The sequence below is a fragment of the Mirounga angustirostris genome, unplaced genomic scaffold, assembly GCF_029215605.1.
Source record: "Mirounga angustirostris isolate CCGP_5_RB_7025 unplaced genomic scaffold, mMirAng1.0.hap1 SCAF_8, whole genome shotgun sequence".
In the NCBI taxonomy this organism is placed as follows: domain Eukaryota; kingdom Metazoa; phylum Chordata; class Mammalia; order Carnivora; family Phocidae; genus Mirounga; species Mirounga angustirostris.
This window is the reverse complement of record NW_026991716.1, coordinates 29,183,141-29,195,216: the sequence shown is the minus strand read 5'-3', so window position 1 is coordinate 29,195,216 and position 12,076 is coordinate 29,183,141. Positions and strand designations below refer to the sequence as shown.

Below are 12,076 nucleotides of genomic sequence, written 5' to 3'. Positions count from 1 at the left end.
CCAGGGTGGGGCCGGTGGGAGGGTCTCCCTCTCCCAGGTGATGGGTGAGAGGGGTGCAGGAGGCCCCTCTGCTCGAGGCTGAGCCATGGTGCCCTCCCGGGGCTCCCTGAGGCCTGAGGGGTCCTCCCCTGCAGAGTAGGGCCTCCATGAGCTGTGCTGGGGACTGTCCAGGGTTCCCCACAGCTGACCCTCAAGGCTCCCAGGCATGTTTGTGAGATGCAGCTGAGCAAGCCCACCCAGCCCCAAGGATGGGCTTCCCTGAGCTGAATTTGGGGGCCCCCAGACATGATCACAGCTTCTCCATCCTTCTCCCAAGACCTGAGGACATCTCCTGGGGATCCTGCCTCACCTCCTCTGTGTCTGTCCTTCTCAGCTGCAGAGGAAGAGACCCCAACCCCCACCGAGGTGGAGGAGACGCCCAGCCCCACAGAACCCAGCACGGAGGCCCCGGAGCCCCCCGAGGAGCCCCTCCTGGGGGAGCTGATGGTCACAGGATCCTCCCCAGACTCGCTGAGCCTCTCCTGGACCGTCCCCCAGGGCCACTTCGACTCCTTCACTGTCCAGTACAAGGACGGGGACGGGCGGCCCCAGGTGGTGCGTGTCAGAGGTGACAAGAGTGAGGTCACCATCGGGGGCCTGGAGCCGGGGCGCAAGTACAAGATGCACCTGTACGGCCTGCACAGGGGACAGCGCGACGGCCCCGTGTCCACCGTGGGCGTGACCGGTGAGTGGGGGCGGGGGCCCTGTCCCCAAGGTCTCCTTCCATTTTCTCTTGCTTTCCCCTTTGGATCTCAGCCCTCCTCACAGATGGTCCTTTAGATCCGTCTCCTTTCCCATACGGCACTAATGATCCTGCCTCATCCTTTAGTTGAGTGAGCCTGATGGAAACTGTGTTCTCGGTCAGTTGGCATGTACCCTGGGCTTCATAAATTTTACCTGTGTTCTTAAACTTGCTTATTCATATATGGGCTCCTCAGGCTCCCCAACAGGGTATTTTAGTGACTCAGAACGTGGCTGCAGAACCAGATTCTCTGGGTTTGATTCCTGCTCTGAATGTACTGACTGTGTAAATTCATGAACATTTCTTAACTTCTCTGCGCTGCAGCCCCACGCAAAATGGGGAGGGTGATACTAACGGCACGTGGCTCGTGTGTCGTGTGAGGGGTACGTGCGCTGCTGTGGGAGCTGCCTACCGCCGTGCCGGCGACGCATCAAGCACTTTAGAAGAGCTTGTTGGAAACCATTTTCTTCATAGTCTGGGGAAAGCACTCCCTCTCTTGCGAACGGTCCTGCCTTTGACCGCTCAGCCTCCTGTGCTCCGTTCCAGCCTCCCTGCCCGCAGAGCGCCCTGTGGCACCCCGCCTGGGGGAGCTGGCTGTGGCAGCCGTGGCCTCCGACACAGTGAGCCTGTCGTGGACGGTGGCCCAGGGCTCCTTCGACTCCTTCCTGGTCCAGTACAAGGATGTGCAGGGCCAGCCCCAGGCGGTGCCTGTGGGTGGGCTCCTCCGTGAGATCAGCATTTCGGGCCTGGACCCGGCCCGCAAGTACAAGTTCCTACTCTTCGGCCTCCAGGATGAGAAACGCCACGGCCCAGTGTCTGCAGAGGCCGAGACGCGTGAGTGGAGGCGGGAGGCCACCTTTGGCGCTAGGGCCTCCTGGGTGTGCCTCGCCCCCTTGTGGCGACAGTCAGACTTGCCTGTTTCTATGCTCCACACTCCCGCCGCAGGGCCTCCGCACCTGCTTATGTACTAGGCCCGGTGAAATCCAGGTCCAGAGCTCCCCGCTTAGCCCTCGTTCTCGTCCTTCTCCCTGCTCTTTCTCCATCCTGACAGACGCTGCCTTCTTCCCTGGCCCGTCTTTTGTCCCTACTCCTCTGCTGCCCCACCTCCTGCCCTGTGGCCCAGCCACCCCGTCCCAGCTCCCAGGACCAGCTCCCAGAGCCGCAACACCCTGAGGAAGCTCTGTCAGTCTCTGTCACTCTCCACACACCTCTCTCTCTTCTGCAGTCTCAGACACGAAACCTCCCCGCCTCGGGGAGCTGACAGTGACGGACCTGAGCCCGGACTCCGTGACCCTCTCGTGGGCAGTCCCCGAGGGTGAATTCGACTCCTTCGTGGTCCAGTACAAGGACAGGGACGGGCAGCCCCGGGTGGTGCCTGTGGCCGCAGACCAGCGCGAGGTCACCGTGCCCGGCCTGGAGCCCAGCAGGAAGTACAGGTTCCTGCTCTACGGACTTCAGGATGGGAAGAGACACAGCCCAGTCTCTGTGGAGGCAAAGACGGGTGAGCCCCAGCCGAGCCCCAGCCCTCCACCACACCTTCTCTAGAGCTGCCGCCTATCGTGCCCCCAGAGCTGGCCGCCCCCCGGCCTATCCATGCCTCCAGCCTCAGCCTTTGCAGCAGCAAAAGCAAACATTTACTGAGTCTCGGTCACACGCCAAGCACTATTCTAAGTATGTTACATGCATTATTCCCTCATTCACTGACTGCTCGATGTCATAAAAAGAACCCAGTCTTTGGAGCCAAGCAGACCTGCGTTCAAATTCCGATTGCCCGTGGTGTGGCCACAGACAAGCCACTTCCTTCCCTCGAACCGCAGTTTCCGTACCTGCGTGGGCATAATAAATACGATCAGCATTCCGTAAATGTTCCCATCCTCTTCCCTCCATCCCAGCTGAGGCAGGAGGTGGAAAATATGGAAGGGTTTGGCTGCAGAAAGACTATGGAAAAATCTGGTGTCATTGTGCCCATTACTCAGCCCCTTGAGGAAAGGGTGGAGGTGGGTCACTGACCCTTACCCCACTCCCAGGACCGTGAGTCATCCTGGCCGGATGGGGATGGAGCACAGGGTCAGTTGGGCCTGGGACCCTGAGACTGCATAATTCTCTTCCCTAAGCCCCCATTATGGGGAGTGGATACAGGCTTCTCTGACCCCATCAGCCAGCGCCCATCCCCACCGAGGCAAGTCTCTTCTGCGTTCTGCCCTCCATTCTCCCAGTGCTGCCCCACCCTGCTGCCCTGGTCCAGGGGTGGTAGTGCAGGGCTGAGGAAGTGGGTAGACGGATGGCCCGGGCTGATAGCAAGGGAGGGGGAGGTCATGGCCAAGCTCTGGGAGCCCATCAGCTTGGCTGGCTGCCCAGCCCAGCTCTTAGTGTTTGGGGGTGTCTCCCTGACAACCCAGATACACTCCGGGAGCCTTTCTGGGCTCCAGCCGCATCCCTGCTCAGGGAGTCAGGGGCCAGGGAGAAACTGAGGCCCTTCTCTACACCCCCAGGGGCCCTATCTCACAAGGTGATCTTTTATGCATTTACTGCACCCTGATAACAGCAGGGAGGGAGTGGGGGCAGGAAGGATTTAGGGCAGTGGCCTCCAGAGGAGAGATCGAGCTGCTCGCTGCCCTTCCTTTGGGCAGATTGAAGCCACGCTGCAGGGACCCTTTCCTAGACCCTCATGCCTCCCAGAAGTTGCCAGGGCTGGGGTAGAGGTAGCTCTTGACTAAGAGTTTCTCCTCCTGCTCTCTCCACAGCCCCCCTGGAGCACCCACCCCTCCTTGGGGAGCTGACAGTGACAGATGAGACCCCAGACTCCCTGCGCCTCTCATGGACGGTGGCCCAGGGCCTCTTTGATGCCTTTGTGGTCCAGTACAGGGACCCAGCTGGGCAGCCCCGGGCAGTGCCTGTGGCCAAAGACCAGCGGGAAGTCACCATAGAGGGCCTGGAGCCTGGCAGGAAATACAAGTTTCTGCTATATGGGATCCACGGAGGACAGCGCCTGGGCCCCATCTCCGTCCTGGGAGTGACAGGTGAGCAGGAGCCTGAAGGGACGACAGGAGCGGGCCTGGGGCATAAGGAGGCCTGCCCAGGGCTCGGGAAGGAAGGGAAGTGCAGTTCGGCCGGCTTTGGTGGTAACCAAGGAGTCCGTGGAGGCAGGCGCAGGGCAAGGCCCTGACAGCGGCCCCGGCCTCCCAACCCCCACCCCGTCCCTCTCCTGAGGCGGCTCTTACCAGATGGGGGCAAACCCCCTCCTGTGGATGAGTCAGGAGCCTTTTCTCTCAAATGGAAAATAACTGGAGAAGGACATAGGTGAGGGGCGCTGAAGGAGTGGCCTCCTCCGCGGAAGGTGTTGACACCCTCCCCAAGGGAGTGGCCAGCACCCCGAGGTGAGGCGCGAGAGGCCGTGGAGGTGGAGAAAGGGAAGCGAGTGTGGGACGGACCCAGCAAGCCACCCCACAGAGGGGTGATGGGGCCACAGTGCTGGTGCTCCAAGGGGCCCAGAGGTGGCAGGACTCAGTGCCAGGGCAGGGAAATGGCAGATTCACAGGAAGGAAGGTGCCAGAAGAGCCTCGCTCCCCTCCTGCTCAGCTTCTCCCCTGGGCTTCTCCCACACAGCCCCCTGGCGCCCAGCCACAGAGGCCCCCGAGCCCCCCGCAGGGCCCCAGCTAAGGACACTGGCAGTGAGCGACATAACCCCAGACTCCCTGCGCCTCTCATGGAGTGTGGCCCAGGGCCCCTTTGAGTCCTTCGTGGTCCAGTATCAGGACACAGAAGGGCAGCCCCAGGCCTTGCTCGTGGGCAGCAAGCAGAACACGGTGCAAGTGTCGGGCCTGGAGCCCCGCACCGCCTACGAGTTCTTCCTCTACGGCCTCCACGAAGGGAAGCGCCTGGGGCCTGTCTCGGCCGAGGGCACCACAGCTACTGGCAGGCCAGGGCCCTCTCTCTAGGCCTCACCCACCTCTGGACTGGGACCGACAGGGCTAACGGGTGACTGTAGAGAAAGAACATGAGGAGGGCCCCAGAAGGAGGAAGGGTGGCCCAGCAGCCTTCGGCTCTACGCACACCTTCTCACTATGGGTCCTACCTAGGAGCGCCCGCCCCTCATTGGTTCCATTTCACAGATGAGAAACTCGGGGCCGGGGTGGGGCGGTGCCAGAGCCCTGCCCCAGGCCACCGAGGTGGTGCGCTTCTGTGTCCCACCTGCTCTGTGCAGGGCCTGCTCCTGCCGGCCTCACCCCAGGGGAGCCAGGGCCCCGCCTGTCCCAGCTGTTGGTGACCGACGTGACCACCAGTTCGCTGCGGCTCAACTGGGAGGCCCCGTCGGAGGCCTTTGACTCCTTCCTGCTCCGCTTCGGGGTCCCATCCCCAAGCACCCTGGAGCCGCACCTGCATCCCCTGCAGCAGCGGGAGCTGACAGTGCCGGGGTCGCAGCGCTCCGCTGTGCTCCGCGACCTGCACCCGGGGACCCTGTACAGCCTGACGTTGTATGGGCTGCGTGGGCCCCATAAGGCCGACAGCATCCAGGGCACGGCCCGCACCCTCAGCCCAGGTAAGGCCCCTCAGTGGGCACCTTCGTGTGCTGCCCCGAAGTGAGGGGTCTCTGTACTTTGTAGGGCGGGACCTAGTGCCTCAGCCAGAGGGGAGCTTGGTGAGTGGTGCAGGGCTGGGAGGCGTCTACAGAGACTTCCTCTCCTGGGTCTAGAGGAAAGGGGTGGTGAGCAGGGGCCCAGGAAGAGGCAGGGGTGGGGATCTTGGGGTGGGAGCCTCCCTGCCCCGTGCCCTCACCCACGTTCCTCGGCACACCCCTCCCCGCAGTTCTGGAAAGCCCCCGTGACCTTCAGTTCAGCGAAATCGGGGAAACCTCGGCTCAGGTCAGCTGGATGCCTCCAGCATCCAGAGTGGACAGTTTCAAAGTTTCCTACCAGCTGGCAGATGGAGGTGACACCCTTTTGCCCGTGTCCTCGTTTGCCCTCATCTCTCCTGCTCCCTGCACCCTGCTCACCCTGCTTGCTTCCCGGGGCAAACTCCCGAGCCCACTGTGTTTTCAGGCGAGCCACAGAGTGTGCAGGTGGATGGCCGCGCACAGGCCCAGAAACTCAAGGGGCTGAGCCCGGGCTCCCACTATGAGGTGACCGTGGTCTCTGTCCGTGGCTTTGAGGAGAGCGAGCCTCTCACCGGCTTCCTCACCACAGGTAAGATGGACTAGGCCCCGGGCAGGAGGTGGGGGGAGAATGAATGGGGAAGGGGGAAGGTGTGAGAGGCTTGGACTGTGGACCAGAGGCCAACGGAGCCTGGGAAGGTGAGGGCTGAAGAGGCGGGCAGGGGACAGCTCTGAGGCCCCTCCCTTCTCCCAGTTCCTGACGGCCCCACTCAGCTTCGAGCGCTGAACTTGACGGAGGGATCGGCTCTGCTGCACTGGAAACCCCCCCCGGCCCCTGTGGACAAGTATAACGTCCGTGTCACAGCCTCAGGGGGTGAGCGGGGCTGAGGCCTCTGGCGGGGACTTGTTGGGGGGCAGGGGCTCCGGCAGGGTGAAGGGGGGCGGATGCTGATGCTCATCCCACTCCCAGCCCCCTCACTGCAGGCCTCAGCCCCGGGCAGTGCGGTGGAGTACCCTCTGAGTGGCCTGGAGCTGCACACCAACTACACAGCGACCGTGCGTGGTCTTCGGGGCCCTAACGTCACCTCCCCAGCCAGCATCACCTTCACCACAGGTGCAGCCTGGGAGGTGTGCGCGACGGGGGGAGGGGAGGTTCCAGGGAGCTAGGATGGGCCTTGTCTCCATCTTCTCTTCCCATCTTCCCCTCCCAGGGTTGGAGGCCCCCCAGGACCTGGAGGCCAAGGAAGTGACCCCCCGCACAGCCCTGCTCATTTGGACTGAGCCCCAAGTCCCTCCAACCAGCTACCTGCTCAGTTTCAACACCCCTGATGAACAGACCCAGGTGCCCCCATCCCTCCCCCACTCCCAGGTTCCAATCCAGGAAGTGCTGCCCCCTCCTCTGCCTCTCGAGCAGGGCTCCCCATCCCCTGACCTGCTCCTCTTCTGTCCACAGGAGATCCTGCTCCCAGGAGGGGTCACCTCTCACCAGCTCCTGGGCCTCTTCCCCTCCACCCCCTACAGCGTGTGGCTCCGGGCTATGTGGGGCGAGAGCCTCACACCGCCTGTGTCCACCTCCTTCACCACTGGTATTTGGGCACTGGGACAAATTTGGTCAGGGGCTGAGCGGGCCTAGGGTTTGGGAAAAGGACCGGCCCCTCATTGTCCTCTCCCCAGGTGGACTTCCGATCCCCTTCCCTCGGGACTGTGGGGAGGAGATGCAGAACGGAGCCCGCACCTCAAGGGCCACCACCATCTTCCTCAATGGCAACCGCGAGCGGCCCCTGGACGTGTTTTGTGACATGGAGACCGATGGGGGCGGCTGGCTGGTGGGTGGCACACGGAAGCCCAGGGGTCTGCCCGGGGCAGGGGCTGCCGTGCCAGCAGCCATAGGCCGATGGTGCCTCTGCCCGCTTCCCAGGTGTTCCAGCGCCGCATGGACGGACAAACGGACTTCTGGAGGGACTGGGAGGACTACGCCCACGGCTTTGGCAACATCTCCGGGGAGTTCTGGCTGGGTCAGTGCCTCACAGGGCTGGGGGCCAGGGAAGGGACGGAGGCCCTGTGGACACCAGGACCCTGAGGAGAGCACTGTCCCTCCCCCCAGGCAACGAGGCCCTGCACAGCCTGACAGACACGGGCGACTACTCCATGCGCGTGGACCTGCGGGCCGGGGACGAGGCCGTGTTCGCGCAGTACGACTCCTTCCGGGTCGACTCGGCGGCCCAGTACTACCGCCTTCATTTGGACGGCTACCACGGCACGGCAGGTTAGGGGCGGGCCGGGGGGCGGGTGGGGAGGTGGGGCAGGGGGCGGGGAGGCCCTCACTGCTCCTCTCACACCTGTCCAGGCGACTCCATGAGCTACCACAGTGGCAGTGTCTTTTCTGCCCGGGATCGAGACCCCAACAACCTGCTCATCTCCTGCGCTGTGTCGTACCACGGGGCCTGGTGGTACAAGAACTGCCACTACGCCAACCTCAACGGGCTCTACGGGAGCACAGTGGACCACCAGGTGAGGGGCCTGGGGGGCAGCACCGAGCTGGGCGGGGGCGGGGGCGTTCACCCCGCTGGGGTGCGACAGGACAAGCTCCCCAGCCGCTTGGTGCCTCAGGACCCTCATCTGTGAAATGGGACAATAATGCCAATCTCACCAAGCTATCTGGAGGGAGACATGAGCACGATTTATTGGACGTAGAGGGCCAGCTCAGATGAAGCCTCAGGCCTTGGCAGTTGAGGATCATGAAGTCGGTGGGGGTGGGAGAGGGGTTGATTTCTGGGAACCATCTCCCCAGAGGGGCAGGGGTGGGAGCAGATGGGATGTGTGGCTTTGACTCTGTCTCAACATCTCCTCTCCCAGGGGGTGAGCTGGTACTACTGGAAGGGCTTCGAGTTCTCTGTGCCCTTCACGGAAATGAAGCTGAGGCCAAGAAGCTACCGGCCCCCAGCGGCCCAGGGAGGCTGACCACCGCTCGCCTCTCGGGCGCCCCAGAATGACTGCCGAGCACTGAGGGGTCGCGCTCAGAGAAGAGCCCGGGGCCACCGTGACCGTCCAGCCACCGGAGGGAGCCTTCTCCATCTGCGATCTCACAGCACCATGTTTACAGGGGGGGAGGGCAGGGGTTTGTACGGGGAGTAATAAAAGGGGAAACTGAGGCATGCGTGCGGCCGGCGTGCGTCCTGCCCCGTCACGGGTGCTGGCCCGGCGCCCGGGCCCCTGCGCCCCGGGGCTGCAGCCGCACCTGGAAAGGCCGCACGGTGAGGTTGACGCCGCCGCGGGCCCGGGGCTGCAGGGAGGGCAGGGCGCCGGTGGGCGGCAGCAGCGTGAAGGCCCGCAGCAGCTGCGCCAGCACCACGCGCAGCTCCAGGCGCGCCAGCGGCTCCCCCAGGCACACGCGGGCCCCGCAGCCGAAGGCCAGCACTCTGGGGCGGGCGCCGGGGGCCAGGAAGCGATCTGTGGGCACAAGGACAGAACCCGGGGTTCTGTAGCCGCGGGGACCGGCCTCTGGCGCCCCCACGCCGCGGGCGCCCTCCCCGCCACGCACCCGGCCGGAACTCGTGTGGCCGCTCCCAGACCGTCTCGTCTAAGTGGGCGCCTTGCAGGTTGGGGATGACAACCGTGCCCTCGGGGATGTCGTAGCCCAAGATGCTGAGGGGAGGGTGGAGTCAGAGGCCTGCCAGGACCCCTCCCCTCCCCCCCCACCCCCCCAGCCCCGGCTTGGCCCCACTCATCCCCAGCCCTCGGGAGCCACCTGCTAGGCCGCGTGGCACGGTGCGGCAAGGCCAGGGGCACGACGGGCCGCAGGCGCAGCACCTCGGCGATGGTGGCCGTGAGCAAGGGCAGCCGTGCGGGGTCTCTGTATGGGACTCGGGAGCCTGACGCTCCAGGGCCCAGCTCACGATCCAGCTCTTCCTGCAGTCTCTGCTGAATCTGGGAAATGGGAGCAAGCCTGGTGTCTGGGGCCGGGACCCTGAACCGCCCCCTGGAGCAAACCCCCCCCCCGCCACAAGTGTCCGAGCCGATCAGGAGAAGCCAGCCCCCAGGTGAACACAGCCCTCACACGCTGCGGGGGGGGGGGGGGGGGGCGGGCAGTGAGCTGAGGTCCCGGGGCCCCAGCCAGGCCACACCCAGGGTGCACCTCAGGGTGGTGAAGCAAGAAGGCCACGGCCCAGGAGAGGGTGGTCGCCGTGGTCTCAGTGCCACCAATGAACAGGTCCACCACAGACATATGCACGTGTCCTTCAAGGAGCTGTCCGCAGCCCTCCCCTGCTCTTGGCTTGCCCACTCGTTGGAGCATATAGTCAGTCATGTCCTTCCACTGGCCTGCCACCATGCTCTCCTGTAGAGGGGAGGAGCGGCCGGCCTCAGTGCCTGGCTTGGCGAGAAGGCTCTCAGGGGAGCCACGGGTCCCGGGCCAGTGGGATGCTGAAGAACCTGCCCAGCTCTGGGGCAGTAGGATCCCAGGCTGTGGGCTGCGGGGGCACCAGGGACGCACAGCCTTCCCACCTTGTGCTGCCTCAGCTGCTTCTCTACCATGTGGTCCCTGTTCTCCAAGGCCTGCTTCAGCCTGCGGAGGCCTGGATTGGGGAAGAACTGGGGCAGGGAGCAAGATGGTGTAGCCCCAGACAAGGAAGCCTGTCCTCCCCAGCCCCTCTCTCTCCCGGGACCCAGCGAGTCTGGGCTCCACCTCCTCACCCTGAGAAAGGGAACAATGTCCAAGATTTGGACAGACCAGTGCTCCCAGGTTTTCATCAAGTCCTGGACACAGTCATGAAAGGCATGTACTAAGGTGTCCTCCTGCCCCCCGCCAAAAAAAGAGGGAATCGTTTCAGTTCAGGACCAGAGAGAGAGTTAGGGAGGGGCCAAGGAAGAGCCCCAGCATATGGAGGGCAGGGAACCTTGACCTGGTCTCCAAAGGTGAGGTGACAGATGATGGTGCAGGTGAGGAGAGAGAACTCCTTCTGGATGGCCACAGGGGTGCCGGCCTGGGCTCTCATGCGCTGCAGAGAAGGGGCTGGGACTAAACGAGCCGGGCCGGGCCAGGGAGCTGCCGGGACAGGGGAGGCGGGCGGGGGCGACTGTGGGAGTGCACCCTCACCTCACAGAACTCCTGGGTCAGCTGCTCCACCATCCCCTCCGTGGAGTCGAAGAGGCCCAGCAGCAGGGCTGAGCGGGTGAGTTTCTTGTGAGCCTTCCAGAGCAGGGAGTAGTCCCCGAGGGAGAGGTCCTGGTAGTGCTGAGACACCAGCTTATCTGTGAGTAGGAGAGGGGTCGAGCTGACCACGGAAGCCACGGGTCTGACCTCCCCTGCCTCCGCCAGCCCGTTTCTTCCCTCGAGAACCGCCCCGACCCTTACAGGACGCTGTCTGGGGTCTGCCGGCAAAGTCCACCCATTTCCTGATCATGGCTTCCTCAATGGTCCTCTTGGAGTTCAGCACCACCACATCTGGGGGAGGGCCAAAGTGGGGCATCAGCAGGGAGGGGACCCCTCCTCCCCTCTGTGGCGGGGCCGGGGGAGGGCAGCCGGGGCAGACGCACCTCTCAGCCCCAGGCGGAGCCTGTAGACAGGCCCCAGTTTCTGGGTCAGACCCAGCAGGTAGAGGGGAAGGTTGGGCCGCAGCAGGTGCAGGAAGCCGGGCACAAGAGGCGGGAGGTGGAGGCTGCGGAGCTTCCACTTGTGCCACAGCAGGCGGGCGCCAGCCAGCACGGTCAGCAGCAGAAGCCCGAGGAGGAACATGGCCAGAGCCCCGGGCAAGGCCCTGGCTGGGCCACTTATAGTGTCGGCGGCCCCTGCACCCATCTTGCTGCTCTGACTCCTTCCCTCGGCTCCCTGCCCACTGCACCGCCCACGTATCCTGGAGGGGCACCAGTCCCCCCTGGCCTTGGGCAGTCCACATGTCAAAGAACCGGCCTTTCATCCATCAAGAAGAAAGGAAGGGGGATGCGGCCGTGACCTCTCTCCCGCAGCCAGGGCAGCCAGGATCGGTTTCCTGGCCTCGCGTCAGCCAGGCGGGAGAACGCTGCCCGCCACCCCACCTTGGACGAGCTTCCTGCTTTATCTGGGAGAGACAACAGCCTGCCCTGCCTCACCAGCCCTCCAGGACTGCCTGAGGGCGAAGGGGGATGAAAGTGGCCTGCATGTTTTTAACTTACACACAGGGTGACCGGATGGCCTGGTCTGCCTGGAGCACCCCAGTTTATACCTGTAGGCCCAGTGTAACTATTAACCGTGCCCCATTCCCATCTCAAAAGTTGAAGAAGATGAAGAGCGATATGGCCCCCCGGTTTAGAGCTCTTACTAGTACTCAATATACTCTTTGGTTGCAAAGGAAAGCGACCAACTCGAGCTGGCTTGAGCCAAAAAGAGGAATTACTGTACAAATACGGGGGGCATCTCAGAGAACTGAAGAGAGCAGGAGAGGGGGCCTCGATGGCCTTGGAAGCCAGGGACGGGGGAGGCCAAAGCTGCAGAGAGGCGCCAACTCTTCACTCTTGGCTCCTCCCTCCTCCGCGTCTGCCACCCGCCCTCTCCCTTCTCCCTCTGCCCCTGCTGCTTGTGTTCCCAGCTGCAGGCAGGATGGGACTGCCTCCAGCGTCAGAGTCCACAGGCCCAGCCCCAGGTCGAGAGGGTTCCCGGCAGGACTGAACATGCCCCCTACCGATGCCAAAGTCCCCAGGAAGGAGCCCGAGAGCCACAGTGGGATCAG

General features: G+C 63.8%; 2 protein-coding genes across 7 annotated transcripts in view; one reads left to right on the top strand and one right to left on the bottom strand.

The window, feature by feature from the left end:
* Positions 1 to 8,523, top strand: part of TNXB (tenascin XB) — a 59,898-nt gene extending 51,375 nt beyond the window's left edge. For 5 of the 6 annotated variants that reach the window (XM_064597392.1, XM_064597390.1, XM_064597391.1 and 2 more), the window contains 16 exons: positions 374 to 724; positions 1,328 to 1,615; positions 2,007 to 2,282; positions 3,526 to 3,801; positions 4,986 to 5,321; positions 5,588 to 5,710; positions 5,821 to 5,964; positions 6,127 to 6,246; positions 6,343 to 6,486; positions 6,584 to 6,714; positions 6,826 to 6,958; positions 7,047 to 7,198; positions 7,291 to 7,387; positions 7,477 to 7,638; positions 7,720 to 7,883; positions 8,229 to 8,523. In XM_064597392.1, the coding sequence (XP_064453462.1) occupies positions 374 to 724; positions 1,328 to 1,615; positions 2,007 to 2,282; positions 3,526 to 3,801; positions 4,986 to 5,321; positions 5,588 to 5,710; positions 5,821 to 5,964; positions 6,127 to 6,246; positions 6,343 to 6,486; positions 6,584 to 6,714; positions 6,826 to 6,958; positions 7,047 to 7,198; positions 7,291 to 7,387; positions 7,477 to 7,638; positions 7,720 to 7,883; positions 8,229 to 8,333 (3,002 nt within the window). In that variant the 3' untranslated portion in view covers positions 8,334 to 8,523. Of the gene's footprint in view, positions 1 to 373; positions 725 to 1,327; positions 1,616 to 2,006; positions 2,283 to 3,525; positions 3,802 to 4,360; positions 4,697 to 4,985; positions 5,322 to 5,587; positions 5,711 to 5,820; positions 5,965 to 6,126; positions 6,247 to 6,342; positions 6,487 to 6,583; positions 6,715 to 6,825; positions 6,959 to 7,046; positions 7,199 to 7,290; positions 7,388 to 7,476; positions 7,639 to 7,719; positions 7,884 to 8,228 lie in introns of all 6 variants that reach the window. The other variant, XM_064597394.1, reaches the window with a different exon arrangement.
* Positions 8,524 to 8,556: 33 nt separating this feature from the next.
* Positions 8,557 to 11,752, bottom strand: LOC123837590 (steroid 21-hydroxylase). The gene is made up of 10 exons (XM_045866617.3): positions 10,908 to 11,752; positions 10,726 to 10,815; positions 10,468 to 10,622; positions 10,274 to 10,369; positions 10,065 to 10,166; positions 9,876 to 9,962; positions 9,508 to 9,708; positions 9,121 to 9,299; positions 8,914 to 9,017; positions 8,557 to 8,822 (listed from the first exon to the last, which is right to left on the bottom strand). The coding sequence occupies exons 1-10, from the start codon at positions 11,167 to 11,169 to the stop codon at positions 8,557 to 8,559; spliced, it is 1,542 nt and encodes a 513-aa protein (XP_045722573.3). The 5' UTR covers positions 11,170 to 11,752.
* Positions 11,753 to 12,076: the final 324 nt, after the last annotated feature.

Bases quoted from the DNA above. Each gene is read 5' to 3' on its own strand.
- LOC123837590 (XM_045866617.3), bottom strand. From the start codon at position 11,169: ATGGGTGCAGGGGCCGCCGACACTATAAGTGGCCCAGCCAGGGCCTTG. The intron at 9,709-9,875 runs GTGGGAAGGCTG...TCCCCTCTACAG, and splicing joins AGCAGCTGAGGCAGCACAAG to GAGAGCATGGTGGCAGGCCA. The intron at 8,823-8,913 runs GTGCGTGGCGGG...TTGTGCCCACAG, and splicing joins GCCACACGAGTTCCGGCCGG to ATCGCTTCCTGGCCCCCGGC.